The sequence below is a fragment of the Mastacembelus armatus genome, chromosome 18, assembly GCF_900324485.2.
Source record: "Mastacembelus armatus chromosome 18, fMasArm1.2, whole genome shotgun sequence".
Taxonomy (NCBI): Eukaryota; Metazoa; Chordata; class Actinopteri; order Synbranchiformes; family Mastacembelidae; genus Mastacembelus; species Mastacembelus armatus.
Window position 1 is genome coordinate 5,293,633 of NC_046650.1, and position 20,537 is coordinate 5,314,169.

The 20,537-nt window shown below is 42.8% G+C and overlaps 2 protein-coding genes and 1 long non-coding RNA gene across 4 annotated transcripts in view; 2 read left to right on the forward strand and 1 right to left on the reverse strand.

Moving 5' to 3' along the window:
• The window catches only part of LOC113136512 (uncharacterized), an 11,046-nt gene extending 8,643 nt beyond the window's left edge, over window positions 1-2,403 (forward strand). For both annotated transcript variants that reach the window (XR_003296270.2, XR_003296269.2), the window contains one exon: window positions 2,261-2,403. This is a non-coding gene — a long non-coding RNA (uncharacterized LOC113136512). The remainder of the gene's footprint in view (window positions 1-2,260) is intronic.
• On the reverse strand, window positions 595-2,575 carry tmem256 (transmembrane protein 256). The gene is made up of 4 exons (XM_026317380.1): window positions 2,383-2,575; window positions 1,638-1,675; window positions 1,352-1,432; window positions 595-1,166 (listed from the first exon to the last, which is right to left on the reverse strand). The coding sequence occupies exons 1-4, from the start codon at window positions 2,558-2,560 to the stop codon at window positions 1,023-1,025; spliced, it is 441 nt and encodes a 146-aa protein (XP_026173165.1). The 5' UTR covers window positions 2,561-2,575; the 3' UTR covers window positions 595-1,022.
• Window positions 2,576-14,483: 11,908 nt separating this feature from the next.
• The window catches only part of nlgn2a (neuroligin 2a), a 146,062-nt gene continuing 140,008 nt past the window's right edge, over window positions 14,484-20,537 (forward strand). Inside the window, exon 1 of the mRNA XM_026298742.1 lies at window positions 14,484-14,581. The gene's annotated coding sequence lies outside the window, so the exon portion shown is untranslated. The remainder of the gene's footprint in view (window positions 14,582-20,537) is intronic.

A 20,537-nucleotide genomic window follows, 5' to 3' on the forward strand; every position in this document is an offset into this window, starting at 1 on the left:
AGATACATGTGCACAAAGTAGCCCTTTACGAGGTCTTTCCTCTCTTTTACGAATACTGTTTTCTGCCCAGATATGACAAAAACAAGAAAATAACTGTAACATCGAGGTATGCAATTTGTCAGCAGTAGGTATCATGTTCACTATATACATGGACTGATTATGAGACAATGGGTCCCAGGGCACAGATATGTAAAAGGCCCCCTCCCCTCCTATAATAAAGCAAGGGGTGCACAGCTATTTTTTCTCAAATTGCAGCCATTTATGGATGTATTTGTAATTGTTTTAGGCAAACTAATATGATTAATGTGCTTATTAGGACTAAACAAAATGTATGTGTGTAAATGTTATTTGCAGGTAGTGGTAAAGAAATAATCATATAGGTGTCACTTTAAATCTGGATCGATCATTGCCTTGCTAAGCATATTCCATAGGTTTAATCATTTTTCTAGCTTAAAAACATATTTACCTTTGATAACATGAAATTATATCTTACAGGAATATTCAGTTTTCTGGATGGTACACACACCTAGAGATTTTTCCCTCTTCCACATACATTACATAAACTACCCATTTGGAAGAACAGGGCAACACAACAATGTGCAACAATTTATTAGAATTTATTCAAAGGTGTTCATCTCATTTTAAACCCTTCATATTATTTTATACATACATTAATACATAGCATTGGAAATTTGTGATTTTCGCTTACAAAATCGGCATCCCATTGAAAAATGTTACATTATTGATAAAAATGCATGTTTTCATTTGCTTATTCATTTTAAGTCAAACAAAATAGTCAAAAAGCATCAATCATAAACAGACAGCAATAGCAATAAAGTGATAATCCTGTTGTGACCTTATCTCCGGCTGACACCCACGTCATGAAGCTGGGCGCAGCTTGATGGGGGAGATAACTCAGCACTCTGAACCTCTCAGCCAACAGTCACAGGCTCTCCAGTTCATCCATTAGCAGTCTGACAGTTTAGTGTCAGTTAGTGGCTCTGTGGGAGAGATGTTACAGATCAGAGAATCATGGCCAGCCAGCCAGCAATCATGGCTACACCTCCCATGGGAGCCACTTTGCGTAGACCAGGATCCCCCGTCAGGGCCTGGTGATACAGCGAGCCACAGAACATCCCCATACCCGCTATTAGGAGGGTACCGGCCTGCACAGAGGGAGAGAGATAGGAGGTGTGTGAGCAAAACAGCTCTGTAATTAGAGCTTAAAGGAATAGCAATTTCCTGAATGAGGACAGACTGGAAATGGCAAGACATTATCACACAAGTACAGTTTTATAGGACACTCAGATGCATCCAGTCCTGAGAGGTGGTATTAGGCTGTCATACTCACCACAGCAGGTTTGCCACAGTGGGCAGCACCCAGCAGGGCCAGACTGTGGTAGAAATGGTACTTGTTGGCTGTTTCAAATAGCTGAAGAGGCAGAAATACAGAGACGGTGGTTTCAGAGAAAGAATAAAATAAAATCTACCCTCTCCAATCAGTCATCACTTCAGTGAATCAATATCATGGTTTATGACAAGATCACTGTTGTAGAAACTGGATTAGGTGGCTGCAGCAGTTATTTGGATAAAAAAAAAATCTGAATGTCAGAATTTGCTATTTACTGTTTACATACCACTGCCTGGTAGTCATCAGGGTCTCTGTTTTTAAAACCTAAAACAAGAAATGCACAATGCAGTGATGTGAAATGTGACTGCTGTGTACAGTCTGAATATCACACACACCATTTGGTAACTTAAATGGCAATAAACTGACTTCCTTTTGGGGATCAATGAAATCCCCTCTCACGATTTATTGAAATCATTTCTTTATGGATCACAAACTAATATTTAACACGGAGCTTTGTGTTACTTCTGGCAGTGTCTGAACTCTGGCACAGTGAGCACAGTGGTCTTTGTTTTTAGGCACAGTGCAGTTACTCTCTAGAGACAGACAACAGAGCCAGTTCAGCCCTAATCCACATGACATGACTGTCTCAAATACCACTTTAATAGCTACCAAACTACACCCACGCTACCACAAACACGGTCTACATTCAGGTACATGCAACTTGAAGTCCTGACTAACTGCACGTTTCCCAATGACGTGGGACAAGCATATGGCGTATGTTACCTCCACCGTAACACATCGTGGGGCCGGGTCACCTTCATTACCAAACTATTTTACCAAAATATTTGTTTGCCGAATTAACCAGCAGCATATTAAACATTAGCAGAGACGTTTGTTTTTCTCTTACAGTAATGCAGCTGTGTCCGTAATGAAGATAACCTTAAAGTGTCATTTTTTGACACGGAGCCTGGCTCTGGTTACTATCCAGCCGAACGAAAAGACGGAGCAATGAGGTAGTGCTGAGTCCCTACCGTGAGCCCCGTAAGCCCCGGCTGCCACCGCCGAGGCCCCAGACAGAGCCGCTAACCTCCGGACCACAGCAGAAGCGCTCATGTTTCCTCCGAGGGCGCAAACCACTGGCGGAAGACCGACTGTGATGCTGCCTTCACTGTCTTTCTGTAAGTATGTACTTTTGAAGTCTACGCTCATATATAATGGGTTTCCTTCACACAAATCCTACACAAAAATAACCGCGTATTTGACTAACGTGCAACAGGAAGTGTAATGCAGTATAGCCTGATGAAACTTTACCGCAAAACATTGATTAAAAAAATTATTATTATCTCATGAATATTTGCAAAGATGTTTATTCCCAAAGTTAATAAAGTTAAAGCTATTGTCATGTGTTATTGTATGTTACTCTACTGTTAAAACGGGAAATATATCAGAAGCTGTCTCCTATCTCGCTTCTTGTCACCCATAGGTGGTAGGTAGGTACTTGAAAGCAGCATCACCGGGATATGAAGCTGCGCTGATTGCAGGGCTCCTGTCTGCCAGGCGCACACGCTGTCCCGTTGGAGGTTAGAAACAAAGCCATGCTACAGTTTCAGCCCAGGAGTAAATAGCTCTGACACAGACATGCCACTGTGGTGCTACTGGGCTACTTATGTAGTGCTTTGTATGTGTCAGTGTGGTTTTCATGTACTGTCGTGTGCATTTAATGTAAAAAAAAATGTTTTTTTAATCTGTTATTTTATTGGATTTTTGTGTTGAACCATGCTGCAACCATGGCTACACTTGAAGGAAAGAAATTGCTTAATTTGTAATTCACTGACCTCTATTTTGCAAATGGACAAGAAAATCTGCTTTACGTCACATCTGAAATGCATTATTTAGGACACGGTCGGGTTCTACTATTGCGGAAGTAGAAAAAAATTAATATTGTTCACAGAGGCATTGCACTGCTTTAGAAAACTGCCCTTTTTCAGCATCACTGTGTGCACCAAATTGCCACATAACACTAAATGATAGGCTCAGTGGTGCAGAGGGTGCATTAGTGTGCAGCACCTTGCAATTTGTCCATCACCACAATTTGGGAAACACAGGTGAATTTGTCTGCTTTAGTGAATTACACCTAATGTTTGCTGCCTTTTGCTGGCAGCAGATGTGTTTGGGACTAATGCTAATGTTATCCTTTGATGAAAATACAGGAATCCCTGCAGAGCCTACCAAAAGGGGGTGCTGTATTTCTTTTTTCATCAGCTCTAGTTGGCCAAGTGTGTGTGTGTGCGTGCGTGCGTGCATGGAGGGGGCAGGGGGACTTCTTCCAATTATCATATTGAAATTACACAGGGTCACACTGCATTACTGGAGAGTCGCTAAACCACGGTTTCCGCGGAGCCATGTCCTTAGTTGACTTTGACACAGCATTAACACAATGCATACAATTAACACATTTTAATGACCATGTAGCTAATTAAAAATAAGCCTTATGAGTCACAATCCTTCATCATCAACTGTGAACTGAACCTGTAGCCAGTGTGAGGGTGTTTGAGTGCAGCCCTCTGTGTGTCCAAGTCTGTCTCCATCACGCTCCATCACTCATGCATGTGTGGACTTGCCTTTGGTAAGACTTGCAGCCCTGTCCACATGTTCAGTTGTATGTAGAAGGATGTTTGCTTAGTCTGAACAGAATCCCTTCACATAAATGCAGGTCATTTTCATTCTGGCATATGGCAGATGAGACAGCAAGGACTACAATAAAGTATGGCTTTACATCTTGTTTTCACAGACAAGCAGCAAATTATCTCGAAGTCCCAGTAGCCGTGTGCTGTGAGGTTCCGCCAAGAGCCAACATCTATCTCACTTCAGCCTGCCCGCCTGCCTGTCCTCTCCTCTCCTCTCTGGTGACTGCTTCACTCTCAGCAAGACCTTATTGTATTTGAGTAGAAGCGCGTGCATGTACTGTACATGTCTGATTGCCTGAGATTGTTGTGATTGAGCTTCCCTTTGAGGAAGCATATGGCTGTCACCAAAACAGGCAAACACAGACTGAACAGATCATTGCTCACTCAAAATGAGGGAATGGACTGAACACCTCCTGCAAATTGGAATCTGTAGCTTCCTGTGTAACCTACACATTTATGTGAGGGTCGTTGTTGCATAGCACTTTTTCCATCCAAGTTTCTGCAGGAGTTTGACAAGTCATGGTGTGACGATCACAGAAAAAAGTAAGGACTGTTGCTTCTTCGGGATTGATTTTTCCACGTTTAAAAAGTATAGACCTATGCACACCTGCAATCTCACTTTAGTTTCAACTTTATGTACTGCCGTGGGTTGTTTTGGAAATCCAATTTTCTATTATTGTTGGCTATGTTGTTAGGTATATCTGGTACCTTTGCTCTGTAAGGGAATTTTAATGCAAGGGGTGTGAAGTGGAAATAGCTTTGCCTCATCAACATAAAAATTAAGATGCTACTTGCTATTTCTTCTGCAGGTAAGAAGACAGATGGAAACCCTGCAGCAAGACCCCAAACTTGTCAATATTTAAAGAAATAAGCTATACTCTGAATGGTGCTATCTGAGATGACAAACTCGCATGGAAAGAGTCCTCTGTCTCACTCTGAGTTCCTTACAAACAGCAAAAATCAAAAAGAGGATGCCTCCACAAACAGCGAAATATCTTTTGTGTGTTCCCTTCCCATAATTCTGAGATTAAAAGAACCCAATATTACTGAATTTCTCCATTAACCTTGATGTGTTTTGACGGTTGCAGCCCTTCATTGTGCATGGCTTGCTTTGAAGAGCCACAGCCAATTATCTATCGGTTAGGGTGCCTTCGTGTCTCCGAGATGTTTAGGCACAAATGAAGGTATTGTGCTGCGATGTCATAACTTTTCATGCTCCAGCTCTGTCACTTATCCATGTCATTACATCCCTTTCAGCAAAGAGGAAGGAATGACGGGGTGAGGGAGAGGAAGGGAGGCAGAGAAAGATAGAAGAGACAGGCCTGTCGAGTGACATTTTGTCTGAGTGTCCGGGCTATTGTGTGCCACGGGAGACAATGCCAGTCACTTCCATTACACTAGCTGGCAGAGTGGCACAAACACACATACAGTGGACCAAAAACAGCCTAAGGTACACCCCCACACACAAAAACACACATGATAGCATTTGTCTTCGTTCTCATGTCAACACTGAAAAATATTGTTCTGGTTATAGCATGGCAGGTTGTTTACTGTGCAGCTCCAAACCCATTAGAACTTATTATTAATCCACTGTATAGTATTCAAACATAGTCACTCTTGCTTAGTGTCAGGTTGTTTCTCCCGATGCATTTATGCACATGCACAATCAAACACTCAGGCATGCATAAGCATAAAATCTCAAATATGCATATTCAGACACACACACACACACACACACACAAAGTTGCACTTACAGCAGGCTCCCCATACCGAGCGAGCATAATTAGCACACTCGTTAAGCTCATCTGCATCTCTCTTCAAAGGAGATCGATGCAAATGGATACGATTTAGCCACTGGCAGCAATTAGGACAAAAAAAAAAATCCTAGTTGGAGAAAGTTGGTTACTTGGTTACTTGGGCCATCAATTTCATTGAAAGGAACAAATGCATTTTCTGCCTTGCACCAAGTGCACAATAGAATTCACAGAATCCTTTAATTTATTATGTCAGATCAATTTCTGTTCATTCACATTCAGGACCAGCCCTGGTGATTATCACATAATCCAGGGCTTTAAGAGAGAATGAAGTTCTATTAGCAAAATGTGATGTTGTTATTAATTTATTCTACTAGCATCCATTTTCTTTGTAAGCATATTTATATAGATACATCTTATTACTCTGTGCCATTGAGCTTCATTGTTGTCTCTTTGATTGCACAGGATCATATTTTCTTTCATTACTGTGAACATGGGCACTGTAGTTTCTAAACAAAACTAATCACTTGGCACTTATTAGAAAATGTGAGTATGCTGATATGATAAACTAAGATTGTGACCATGGTAAACACTGTCATTGTTTGCATCTGTGCATGTAGCACAAAGCACCACTGTGTCTCCTTTAGAGTACCCATGGACCCTTATCCATGCTTTGTATTTTGTGGGGAGATGGCCCACTCTCGAGCAGTCACATGTACAGGCAGAATATTTTGCCTCAGAGTTTCTAGTATTGCTCAGTCTTCCCGTTTTATATTTATGTGAAAGTAAGAAAATGAGACACAGAGGGAGCCGATTAACTGCAGGCATCCTAATCAAAGCTGTCTCCTAACATACATACCAGTCACATCGCACGGCAACATCCGAGGGGCTGCTGCAGCTCGGGCCATCAAACTCATCGACTATACCTTGCTTATTCCTCCTGTCTTCTGGCTCCATCAGTCTGTTTCACACCTCTAATGAGTCCCCTCCTGAATGCTTGTTTATCTCCAACAACACTTGAATTTCCATGGCACTGCACTGATGGACGTGCAGACGCCGGGAGCTAACTTCAAGGCAGAGCGTAAGAGGCAGAGGGATGGATGTTTGTGTCCATGAGTATAGCATTGCAGGGCTTTTAATATTCTAACAAGGCAAATGTTGGTTAAAAGGTGATCAGCATTCCTCCCAACTTGAATTCCATCAGAGGAGTTAATTGGCAGCAGAGGGTGCAGAGTGTGAGTTGGCTTTCCTGATGGGTTTTTTTGAGGCATCGGATATGGATGCAGGGGTGCAGGTTATTAGTGATTTAGCCTTGCTGTCATGCACCCCAGTGGACAACCAGAATTAGTGATGAAGAATGTTAAGATGGTAGTAACAGGGTATCTATGAGCTACTGCCAGCTTTGTTTTGTTTGAAGAAAAGACAACAAAGAGGAATCAAAAAGAAACTATTTGCAGCAGTGTCATGGATGGGTGTTAAAAATATAATTCTGGGGTCATTAGTCATGAAGTTGGAGATGGAAAGCAAGAAATGTTTCCAACGACATGTATTTTATTTGCACTTTTTCAGAAGAAAGTATCAGGCCAACATTTTCACAATGGATAGTTTTCATACATCAGTGAATCAGCTCCACAGGTAACTGGCAGGGTTCCTCATTTAATGCTGCTCTGCTTGACTGGCATAATGGAGGCAAAAATCAAACCTTTTTTTATATTTCCAGCACACTCTCCGCATGTGCAAGAAACACATGTCCAAACTAAACACTCCGCAGCACCTCATCCACCATGGTTTGTAATGGCAGTTTTCAGAAATTTTACTCTGGAGGAAGGTTGTTCTTTTTTTCTCCACCTCATTTTTTCATTTTCTAAACACTGATCTTAAAATGAGTGCACCACAGTCTCTCTTAACTATGAGGTTATTCTGTATGCAGCTTTTATAGGAAGGCTGTTTTTTGCTGCTGTTATCTATAATTGCAAAAAAGACATAATTACCTTTTGTCAAAATTGGCATAGAAGAAACAATATTCAGAAAGTAATGTTTTCAGAATTGCACTTATTTTTGAGGACACAAGGATGTGAATTCTGGGAATGCTTTATTAAAATAGAAAATATTTTGTGCTACTGCAGATACTTCAGGGAGACAAATCATCATTCAGATTTCAACTATTTTGATCTATTTTTTCTGTTCTATACCTATGTCAAAACCGTTATGAAGTAACCTGACATAAATGAGGACTTACCCCTAAACAAAATTGAATGGTGAAAAAAAAATCTTATCTAGATCATCTTGTCTGCAATCGCAACAAATCCAGTTCCCCTATGGGAACCCTTAACGATTCACTTAATCACCCAGTGTAATAATGCTGAAAAGTTCAAGCAAACACATCACAAGCAAACGATTGCTTTAAGCTGAATGCCATCCGTCTGGAACAATGATGCTGCTAGTGACTGAGGCATTGAGATGTCTTGTCGTTTGGATAGTCTTCCCAGAAGAGCCACTTTCTGCTTCCATTATGTTGATTTAGCTCCGCTCCTTCTGCTTTATCTCCATCGCCGAATGCTTTGCTCACAAGACAGCGTGCAGCAATGAAAACAAAAGGAATGTGAGCAGTGATGAATTAAATATATCAAAAACAATTACAGTCAGCAGAATGTCAGACTGGGATAACTCTGCCTAATAACCTGTAAAATTATGTATCTCTCTGCTTATTATCCATAACACACACACACACACACATAGACATTAAAACAGGCTGGACAAACAAACGCACAACCCAACACACGCTGACACTCATCAGTGTTTGTACTGGTGTTTATGTGTGTGTGTTAGATAACAATAAAGTACAATGCAATGTGTTGGTTTTCTAATGATAATTACAGCTTTATTTTTTATCAGACAATTTCTTTTGGCAGTGTCATCATTTACTCTTAACTACTTTTTATTATATATTGCTCATTCAAAAAGTAGTTGCTTTACTTTACTACAGCCGAGTAAAGACTAAACATGCAAATAAGAGAGCTTTGGAGCTACATTTCTTCTTCCTTTAAAGGATCAAATCAGGACAGGGAGTTGTAAAAAGTATGGAATTTTCTTTGGCCTCTTTATTCAACTTGCAATTAATTTGGCAATTGGAAATTTATTATGCAACATGGCTATTCACTTCGTCGAGAGATTCTGCAGCCTCTCAGAGGATCTGCTGCTGCTGACTTCAACATGCCCTTACTCTCTGTGGAAATAAAGGCTCAAAAATCTGCTCCTCTAATGGCTGACTGGGACCTGTTGCTTTAATTGGCCAAGCTTACAGTTAGAGTTCAGAGGCAGGGTAGGGGCGGGTCATAGCAGATGCAGATGTGGATCCGCCTTGATGATAGAACTGACAGTTCACGTTTCAATTTCACTGGCACATTTGAATAAAGAGACCAAAAATCTGTGGCAATATGACATGCAATTGTTTTAGCTTCCATTTAAAATTTTAACCAAAATCATTCAGAGTAAATTGAGTATTGCCATGTTGCACATTGAATTGCCAATTGCAAAATGAATTGCAAATTAAATGTTTGGAAGGTCATTGGCATAGTGGGCACAAACAACAGAGCAGCTGTTTGTATTAGTCAATAGGAACATTGTTATTGTTAACTGTAAAGCATTAACAATAGAGAGTGATAAGTGTGAGAGTTCAGGTGTATCTACCCATAGGCTGCAAGACAGGATGCATGTGTGTTAGTGTGAGTTTAACTTGAGCCATTGTCTATTACCACTAAAAGAAGGGGGATCATCTATGCTTATTTCAAATAAGCACATTTTCTTTTCATGTGAGTTTACTCTCTTCTTTCATGAATAATACATCAGCTGTGAGCTTCTTTCCCAGCAGGGCCCATCCACACACACTTGCAGGCACACGACAGGCACAGGCACAGACTCAGCATATGAACCTATTAATGTTAATGCTGACTTCATGTGCATATATGATCACAAGGCCGTAAAGCCAAAGTTTCTGGGGCAGAGGAAGTAATGAAAAATGCAAAGTCACGCTGTGCAGGTTTCTTTCCTTCTTTATACCTCTGCATGGCAGCTTGCATCGAAGGGACATGTGGTGCTGCAATTAGCACTGGCCAATTCATAGATGTGGAAACTATGCCAGCGCTCAGATGGGTACAATTAAAAGCAGATGCCAAACCAGCTAATGGGGTGTGTATGTGTGTGTAGCACGGGGATGCTTAGTTGTATAGTAGATGGGGGGAGGGGGTGGCATATGATGGGAACCAATGCAAGTGGAGCTACTTTAGTACTAATCTGGCAGGATCCCTGCTGCTACAGATCAGAAAAGAGGGATATGAACCCTGACCTCAAGGGGCTGGATGCTTGCTGAGGAGAGGAGATATGAGAAAACAGGGGTGGAGGGGTGGACTATTGGAATTTCAAACAAGCTGAGGAAATGTAAGGCAGGTTGGCTGCATCAGGTAATGAAATTGCCAGGACCCTCAGCAGGTCACAGGCCTGCTGGGTAAGACTGAAAAGGAAGAGAAGAAGAGGATGAAAGAGCAATCTTACTGCAGCAACAGGAGAGTAGGTGTAAAATGAGGGGAAAAGTGCAGTGAGCCCACTGGTAGACATTTGCTGAGAGGTGGACGGGGAGAGCGCTGTTGTGCATTTTTGACTATGCAATTTTTTTGCATTGGTTTCATGTGTGTTTAGGATACATGTTAAGTTGTGTAAAGAATAACTTTCTGACACTGACAGTATAGTAAGGAAAATAATACTGGCTTGGCAAGTAACATCAATGCTTAAGATACCTTATCATTCTGTCCTGTGCTTGACTCTCTTGAATTAACCCTTCGAACATCCCATTGTGCTCAAAGTTAAAGGAAACCTTATTGTGATAAGTGAGTATGTGAAAAACAAAACACGAATCCAGGAGGGAAAGTTTGGGAGACGAGGTAACAACCATCTGGGAAAGCACCAGTCCCTGAGCTGGAGGGCAGCTGCCTTGTGGCAGACATAAAGCTAGAAACAGAGTTGAAATGACAAAAAGAGAAGGGCGACTAAATGTGAAGATACAAGGCAGTCAGGAAAGATTACCAGCGATGAAGTTAAAAGTGAAAACGGGGAAATCAGTGTAAGGAATTCAGACAGGTTTAAAGGTAAGAGCACAGAAGACAAGATAAAGGCACAGATAAGAGAGAAGGGTGAGATTTTGAACCATTGTCATACTGTATGGGTGTGAAGAGATTAGAGGATAGTCACTGCTGCAGGAGCAGGAGGCAAATGGGCATATCTAATTTAATGTGTATTTGTGCCACACAGTTCCTCTCCCTCTCCTGGAAAACTACTGTCCAACTCTGCAAAAAGCCCAGTCTCTTTTCCCCAAAACAGCTTTGTGAATTAAAAGCTCCTGGCATCTGCTCTTTGGAGTTTCTTCTTAGCTACTGTATTTGGAATCACATATTCACAGGTCATTTCTCTCACACTGAAGAATAATTGTCGTTGTCCGTAAATATGCATATGTTGTGTACATGAACACAGGTGAGTGTGTGCAGTGCATTGCACTAGTCCTTAGTATTAAGAGTTTATCATAAGTAAACAAATAATTGTTTCTCTGATATTGTATTTTAATCTCTGACACAGTGCGGGCTCTGACAGTCTGCAAACACAGAAGGGATTTGTGGGCATGCTCAATAGGTCAGGTTGCAGGAAAGTAAATTAGGCAGAGAGAAAATGGGCTTTCTGCGTAGTCTGGGTGCCTCAGACAGAAAAGGTTAATGGCTTTATGAGATTGCAATGACATATTACTGCAAACACCTCCAAGCAAACAAATTATTTGATTGTAACATTGCAGAATGTAGCAGTCATTGCAGCCTCTTGTTAATGGAATATTAAATGTGTATGTGTGGAGCTGTGACTTACAGCAGCATGGACATGCTTGCATTTATATCTGTGATTGTGTATTTGTTCATGTGCATGATGTGTGTACATATGTAAGTCTCAACACTACTTTTTGTTGTGGGAGCTCTGTTCCAGCTGGTTATTTTCAGAGCTGATCTCAATTTTAAACCCAAGAGATAAAAAAGGAGAGTGTGATGCAGACATCTATAGGGGCCCAGGACCCTAGGGCCACATAAAAGGGCCTTTTGACTGGTGATTTATTTGTAGAGCCACACTATTAAACCGTAACCAATGTTGTTTTAGAGGCATAAAACTTACGTACACACTGCAGAGGTACTCTTACAGACCAGCAGCTCCCCATGGGCTCCACAGTGGCAACCTGATCTGTAACACAGCATACATCATGACTGTGTGTGTCTCTGTGTGTAGGCAGGGAGAGTGTGCATTTTTTTCTGTGTTAAAGGAGAGCAAAGGAGACCAAAACATATGTTTGCTACCACGTCTCAGTGCAGTCAGTCTGTGACAAACTACAAGGAGTTGTGTGAAGAGGCAGTGAGGTATGTGCCTGTGTGTGTGGTTATGTGTGTGCGTTGACATGTGAATGTGTCTATTTTGGTGTGGGCTCAGCTGTCAGGTCTGCCTTGTGACCCATTACCTGTGATCCTTGGGTAGGGTCTATCACATGTCGAACATCAGCATCACCTCGTATGTGTGCACACAAACACACACACACAGGGACACACACATCGGCTCACTACCTCTTCACCTTGGTCTGATGGGGTATCACTTGGGGAATGTACACTCTCCACCAAAGACAATTTGTCTTGATAGCCAAGATTGTAGCAGTCTCTCTCCTCCTCCTCATCTGTGTCCCTGGGGTAGTTTGAGGTGTCTGAAGGTAAAAAGCAGGATAGGCTGACATGATGTTTTGGCTGATTGACGACACCCTGGCTCCCCACACGAATGGGGAAGCAGCCTGCTTCCCTGCCTGGGGTTTGTACAGGGAAGTGAATGAACACTGATACGTGAATGTTAGGCAGTAAATCTTTTCTAAAATGAGATCTGGATTCTGCCTGGGAGCACACGGACATCAGATCTCTAGAGGCAGTGCTCATTATACTTCAGCTTAAGTGAGTGCAGCTAGAAAACATGACAACAAGCAAAGAAGGAGCAAAATTCAGGGTTCTTTTGGGAGACTTTTATCCACTGAGCTGGGAATTCCTGACAGGTGTCAGCCCACCAACTGTGGATACATGGCTCTGCAGTGGGAGAGCGAGTGAGGCAGATGTTTGGCTGTGTTACGACCCTGGTAATAGGACTGACATGTGGCTGTGCTGCATCCAGAGGAGCAGGTGCTGCCACCACACAACCATTACCAGCTGCATCAATGAGACCGGGGACACAGCCAGGCTGGATGCTAGATGGTTATTATCCCTTAAAGTAAATCATAAAATAAATAAATGTGCAAGCTGTGTAGGTCATCAACCCAACCAAAAAAAAATATCTGCTTAATATTCCAAAACGGACTGTAATGTTAATCAATCAGTAACATGGCTGAGGAATAGAGAATTACACGAAAGGGTGAACGAATAGGACATATGATGAATAGAGTGATTAAGAGACTGAGGTGAAGATGGATGGACTGATTGGGTGACTGGTGAAGCCACAGTGGGAAAAGACAGATGCAGGGTGGAGGGATGGATGAGGCGAGGTGAAAAAAAAAAAGGGCTAGTATGCCTTTAACGTGCTCTGACGTCACACTGATGCAGATCTGCCCAGCTGGATGCGAGCGGAGGAGAGGGATGCCTAAAAAAATGAAACTCCTCAGCACTCATGTTTTACGTCCCTCTGCGGGAGGACAGGGAGAGCAGCCTTAAGACACCCTCACCACAGACAGGCGGATTAAGACCCGTTTTCATCGCTGAGTGAAGCTGATGCTGTCAACGCGGTAGGAAAACGCGGCACATTTTTCTAATAGAAAAGCGACCATATTGAGGTCAGAGGAAAGCGTTGCCAAGGCGACCGGCTTGCTAGGGAGGACACTGCGGCGCGCGTCACACGCCGGGGACGAGCGTGCACGCTTGCGAGAGTGCGCACGTGCACGCGTGCGGCAGCTCGCCGAGGCGGTCACGGCTTCCACACAGCGGCAGCGTCTCTTCTCACCGCGCATCGTATGTCCGGCGTTACCGGGAGAGCTACGGCACGCCGAGGTGTCGCACCACAGCTTCAGCCTCCTCTCAGCTGCGTCGAGGGAATTTACTGAGGATTTATTGACGACGTCCCACAAAAGAAAAGAGAAAAAAAAAAAACCTTCAAAAACTGAGTAGCAGCCACCATTGGTCAGCACAGGTGACACTTCCCCGGCTGTCAAATCCGCCGAGTCCCCGCAGACACGTCCGGGTTATTTGGGGGTTATTTTGACGTTAAAGGGCCTCGGTAAAAACACTCTTCCTGGGGCAAACCGGACAGTCAGCCACGGGATGAATTAATCTGTTCCTGTGCTGAGAAGGCAGGGACAGAGCCGAGCCTGCTCGCTCTAATGGGGAATGGTTGTGTGTCCTGCTGCATGTGGTGTGTAATGCAGTAGAGCGGCTTCGGTTCTGCTGCTCCGTGTCCACCGTCATTGTTCCCAGTCATGAAGTCCCACCTGGCGGCCCGGCTGGATTGAACTGTCGGAGGGGCCAATTTTGAAGGTGTTTAATTTTTTTTTTTTTTTTTTTTTTTTTTTGCGTTTTGTTTTCATTTTTATTTTTCTAATTCAGATTTTGTAGAACCACTTTTTGCCTCGCTCGATATGTGCTGCTACCGGAGAAAGGTGTAGTGAAGACGAAAAGGACGAAACACCAGGAAGAAAAGAAAACAGAGAATCCGGCGACTTACCATCACCCGTGGCTCACAATTAACAGGTAGGCTGAGGCTTACGTACTCCTGCTGAATGCTAATGTCTGCAACTTCAAAATCAGCTCCACTCCAACATCTGCTGTTTGCCCCAATTTGTCTTAAAAGCGTTTTAAATTGCTTGTGAGTGAGTTCGAGGTGCGTCTTTTACGCCTACAGTAAAAAAAAAATGTGTCAAAAAACGCAAATAGAAGCAGCGAGTTTGAACTAAAGAGTGATTTTTCTTTATAAATGTTTATTATTTTTGACGTTATGATGCCTAAATGTAGCTCCTCACGTCTGTTTTTGAAACAAATGGCGATGTGTTAACAACAACACAGAAAACATGTATGGGATGAATATGGTTTTGTTTCAGGGCCAGTCTGTTGTCGCCCGCAGCATGTTTTTGTGTGTGTGTGTGTGTGTGTGTGTGTGGATTTGCGGTGTGGTGATGTCACACCTGTTGTGAATGATTTATCTCAGAGAAGTGCCGTTAATGAGGACATGGACTCCGGTCCTCCGGTGAAACGGGAGAAAACAGAGGCTGCTATTCACTCAAGATGAACTCATTTCTCTGTCCTTGTACAAGCAGAATTTGGAGCTTATTAATCAGAGTAGTTCACTGAGATTGCACCAGTGCAGGATCAGTCATTGCCCATATGATGATCATTGTACATTTTCTTCATTGTGTGTATTGTCTTGGGTAAGAAATTAATAAGAGTGGTGGATACAAGCGATCCGGCCTGTGTTGGAGACCAGACTACTGAGAGAATGCGCACAGATTCACAAAAGTTCCTCTAACAGTTAAATCATCCTTCAACTTATTATGTGCAGCTTTTCATTGGCTCTTTATACTCAACAGACCCCCAGGAAACGCCATGGCCATGAGAACATATTCCCCTAAATGCTCCCCTCCACACACACACACATACCAATAAATAGATGCACACACAGAGCATGAAGAATGGGCCGCATTTATATGCTGTGGCTGGTGTTGCGGGGCATTCGGATCGGCAGGGCCTGCTAGATGATAGAATTCAGGAGGGACAAGAAGACCTCTGTTCTTATCTGTGATGGCGAGAAGGGGAAGGCAGCTCCGCTCAGCTCAGCTTAGCTTTCCTCCTTGGTTGAGGCAGCTTGCCTGCCCTATATAGCAGATAGGGACATCTCCTCTTGGAGAGAAGGCTTTTTAATAGAGGCAGGAGGGGGAAATGTGTGACTGTCCTTGTACTAAATAGATGTTGTCACACAGGAGTTGTTATATATCTCAGTGGCAGGTGGCTGGAAACTTTGAAGACCTGTGGTGATGTTTCAGGGGATGAAGGTGGTGCGCTAATGCGGTGTGCAGAGTGATTACAGGCAGTTGTGCGTGAAAGGGAAATGCATACACACAGATTGGGAGAAGAAAAAAATGGAAGCAAGGAGGGGACAATACAGAGCATTTGCAGTAACGTGTGTGCGTCCTCAATAAATGCATACGAGGCCTCTGAAACTGTGGCTCAGTGTCATCCATTCTCAGGTGTAGCATAGCCGGGGGCAGATAGGGCTGAAGCGTGCTGTTGGGTAGACTGATGTCTCCTTGCGTGGCTTAGTAAGCAGTCAACAGATGTGGCCAAGTGTGACAGGGTGGGCTGGAATGGCCGTCACAGTCACACCTCCACAGCCCTTAAAAGCCCAACCTGTCCATTTGCTGCTGATGATTTTATTTCTGACTATTTATTTTTACTCTAGATAAATCAGCAGGTCCCTCAGAGGGTTGGGATGTTGTCTGACTGTGTAGATGACAGCAGTTGCTGCTAATTTTAGGTGAGAGATGTCATCTGTGTGAGGGGAAGAAATCTTCAGGATTATGGCAGTTGACATGTTGGCTGGAGATCTGGAGACTCATCTGATAAATGCTGGTGAAATCAAATGTTTGTTTAACAAAGTTGAAATAAATTAGTAAAGCCAAGGCTGGCTGAACACACAAGTCCTCAGGGAGGTGCTGTTGTTCACATCTTCCCTCTGTTACGAGAAACTTAGGAAAGAACTGTGTGTCAGTCATTGCTTCAAAGCTGCACAAATTCATTTTAAAGACTGGTGGCACATAACAGACTTGTAGATTACAGTGCGAATCTGTCTGACTTGAAGTTACCGGTATGACAAACTTCACAGTTAGAGGGTGTATAATTGATAGAACAGTGAATAATAATAGAAACCTGATTGTACATTTAAAGTACCTGTGGAGAAAAGGTGCCTGGGAGCAGTGTGTTAGGCAGACATTCAGTCAGTGAGCACATCATTTATATTTCTCCAGTGGACTAATTTGACTTGAAGTTGATGTTCAACATTTCAACTCCTTCTATGGCATATACTCCACCACCAAACCTTGTTTTTTCCTCAGCTAAAACTGATTAAATAGAATAGCTCTACAATGGATGCTCTTTTTAATACAGCAGGGCTTGGTAATTGACAAGTTATTCAAAATTGCCTCTCTTTCTCCCTTGAGCACCCGTCCCCCATGTAATCAACCAGTCCAAGTGTTCTTGTTGTCATGTGTAGGCTACAGCTCTCAACCCATTAAATTAAATTGTCTTTTGGATTACTTGCCTCTGCTAAAGACAATATGTGTTTGTAAGACCATATATATATACTCCGCATGACTCCTTTATGGCCTTTATTTCTCATTCATATATTAGTTTCTGTTCTCAATCCATTTGTGGCTGACTCATTCATTTGGTTCAAAGGGAGACTGGCTGTTTTTTTGCAAGGAGTGTGTGTCGTTGCTATGGCAGCATCTTTTTGGAAGGATGAGCCCAGCAAAGGTTTTAAACCTTATGCTTGTGTCCTGTCTTTACTGGTTTCTTTGTGTGCTCCAGCTTGTGGCTTTGTATATTAAGGCTGCAAAATTAAAAACAAAACAACTAAACTCATCGTATTGACTACAGCATTGTCCAGACTGCTGGAGGCTGCATTTTTTTCTTTATGATAAAGCCCAGTAAACAATGTTCTTTGGTGCGGTGCAGAATCCTGACATGAAATCATTATGACCAAATGTTTTATTGCATACGAAATGCATAGGAATGAGATTTGAGGGCATTTTATTGAATCTAAACCCACTTCAATATCTGTTTAGCAATCCCAGATTCTTTCAAATCCCTTATCAAATCTGTTTAACTAGTTTTTGTAGTAAAAAAGTTTGCAGCTTTTATTTCACTTAGTACAGCAACAACACAAATGAAAGCCATTTTGTATAACAGAATATATATCTTAAAATTGATGTTAATTTAGTTTTTTCTAAACATGTTTATTCAACTGGTCATGTTAATTGTGTTTTACAGACCAATGAAAAGTCACTAATAGAAACTATAGACCTAAGTCTTGGGCATGGTGCTGCACTGAAGGGTTGTAGGGCTATGGGCTCAGGCTTTCTCACTGCTTTGTGATGTTCATTAACCCTGTCCTCACTCCCCGGGGGACTGTGCTACACATGTCAAAACAGCGTCTCCCTCCACACTGGCCCATCTTTCTCTTTTGCCTGATTTTCGTGAATGAGATCTTTGCTCTCTGGGGTGCACGGTGGAGACTAGGTGTTAGAGCCTTTACTTGTCTCCCTTATTCTCTCTCTCTTGTTTTCTGCTTTCCTGCTCCTACTTTATATTCTGGTATTTTTTGTCCTCTCTTTTTATTTCAGTCTCTCCAAGTTCCCTTATGCACTCTCCAAACCGTTCTTCTGTTTTCTTTGGTAGTCTTGAAACCCCCCGTGTTGTCCATCAACCAGTCGAACAGTGCTGACGTCTCCCCAGTGGGCTCATTAAGGTTAGATCAAGGTCAAGCACTCTCTGACAAATTTTGATCGATTTTAAAAAAACAAAAAAAACCCTGTTTACTTCTCAAGTTTCTAGCAAACAGCAGCAGTAACCTTCATATCACCATCACCCCCTGCTAGAACCAGGCTGACCACCAGCCAGGATCAATGTAGACTTACTCCTTTTTTCTTCAGAGATAAAAGCTATGAGTAGACCCAGAGACAGTGAGAAACCACACAGAACACCTATCAGCCCTCTGAAACTTGACATTATATGAAGTTGTAGAGGGCTCCACATGCCCCCTGACAATAGAAAGCCTGCAAAGATGAAAAAAAATCACTGTTGAGTGATTTTTGAATAAATAACTCCATTTATAATAGAGGTGCATAGTACAATTGGATTTTATTCTTCTGTGTTGAAGACAGGCTCTGACTTGCAAGCATGATAGAAATTTGATAATTTGATGGAATCAACAACACGGGAGTTAGCAACAGCTGGAATTAAATATGTTTTCTGGCCAATCAGTTTGAGTGATAGTTCAAATCTATGTTGGTGTGAGCAGTGCAGCCCATCCCTCTGGTGACCTGAGGACATCCCTGTGTGTCTCTGCTGTAGCCTGCAGTACCTGTATGTGTTTTCCAGTCATTTTCCATCCATCCATACCTGCTTATTCCTATTTAGGCTCACAGAGATCTGCTGGAGCCTATCCCAGCTCTCTTTGGGTGAAACGCAGGGGTCCACCCTGGACAGGTCACCAGTCCATCACAGGGCCACATAGAGACAAACAACCTCACACACTCACACTCACTCCTATGGGCAATTTAGAGTCACCAATCAACCTGACATACATGTTTTTGGACTGTGGGAGGAAACCAGAGTACCTGGAGAAAACCCACACAAGCACGGGGAGAACATGCAAACCAGGAACCTTCTTGCTGTGAGGCAACAGTGCTAACCACTCAAACACTGTGCTGCCCCCAGTCAATTTCGTAGTCCAGAAATGTATACATAAATCTCACAGCAGTATATCTCTTGGAGAGTGATGTGTTTATATATATATATATATAAAAAAGCATTTGTTATTCTCTTGTCATTTGTTACAGTCTCAGTACCATGTCTCTCACAGTGCTGCAGTGCATATTTGCCTCACTAGCAGACCGTAGATCTTGCCATGAATGGGGACACAGGCTATGTGAGTGACAGCAGATATTGACAGCATCTCAAGGTCAGCAGTAGCCACATCCTTGTGAGTACTCCATAGTAAAGCCTCAGCATCACAAACAAGCTCTGGACCAACACATCTAGAGGCAGGCAAGTGGGCAGGCCACTATTCCTGTCCTCCCACCCCAGACACACACGTAGAGAGGAGGAGAGAATGTGCTATGAAAGTCAAGCGACCACGGATGTCACTGGAAATCGGGAAGAGCAGAGGAAGCAAGTTGAAGAGCAAATAGGCGTTTTAGAGAAGCATGCTGTGAGGAGCTGAACAAGGAAAAGGAAAGGAAAACCACAACACCACCACCATCTGTATTTTGCACTCCTAACATCTGCTGTAGCCTACCTTTTCTCTGTTGTTACACACACATTAGTATGGGCTGACACACCACCATATATATATCAGTGTGTGCTGTCAGCTGAAGCTCTTAACAACTAGCTGGAGAAGGACTGGTTGAATGGTAATGCTGGCAAAGGAAACAGCAGCAGTACTGGCTGCGTTGGCCTACATGCTGAAGTGTTATCACTGTGCCTGCACTGTATAATGATGACGGTTGTTATAAAACACACATATTTCTCTGTTGTGCTGGCACACACTGAGCACTGGTCTCAGTCAGTCAAACATAATGAGCCTCCGTGGTAGCATAGCCAGTGGCTGTCCCGTAGTACAGGCTAGGCAGTTATCCATTTGATGTCCATCTGTTGACACAAGTGTCGGTAGGTTGCGGTGGTTGGGTTTGAGGCATGGCCAGAGCTGACAGCTAATGGCAACACTTGAGGATGCAGAGATACCAGTCGCTGCTGTGGATCTCAGGGGTTATTGCTGCTGTGTTATGCACTCTGCATGAGCTGTTTTCAGCATTATACAGTACTTCACATTACGTTCTCTGCTTCTTAGACATTTATCATGAAGGCATGGACGTGTGCGGGTACATGCATGGGTGCATCACCATTTCAACCTTAAGAACTAATTCTCAGCCGT

Coding starts and splice junctions, on each gene's coding strand:
- tmem256 (XM_026317380.1), bottom strand. CDS start 2,560: ATGAGCGTAGACTTCAAAAGTACATACTTACAGAAAGACAGTGAAGGC. Junction 1,676..2,382: donor CGGGGCTTACGGGGCTCACG/GTAGGGACTCAG, acceptor TTCTTGTTTTAG/GTTTTAAAAACAGAGACCCT. Junction 1,167..1,351: donor ACTGTGGCAAACCTGCTGTG/GTGAGTATGACA, acceptor CCCTCTGTGCAG/GCCGGTACCCTCCTAATAGC.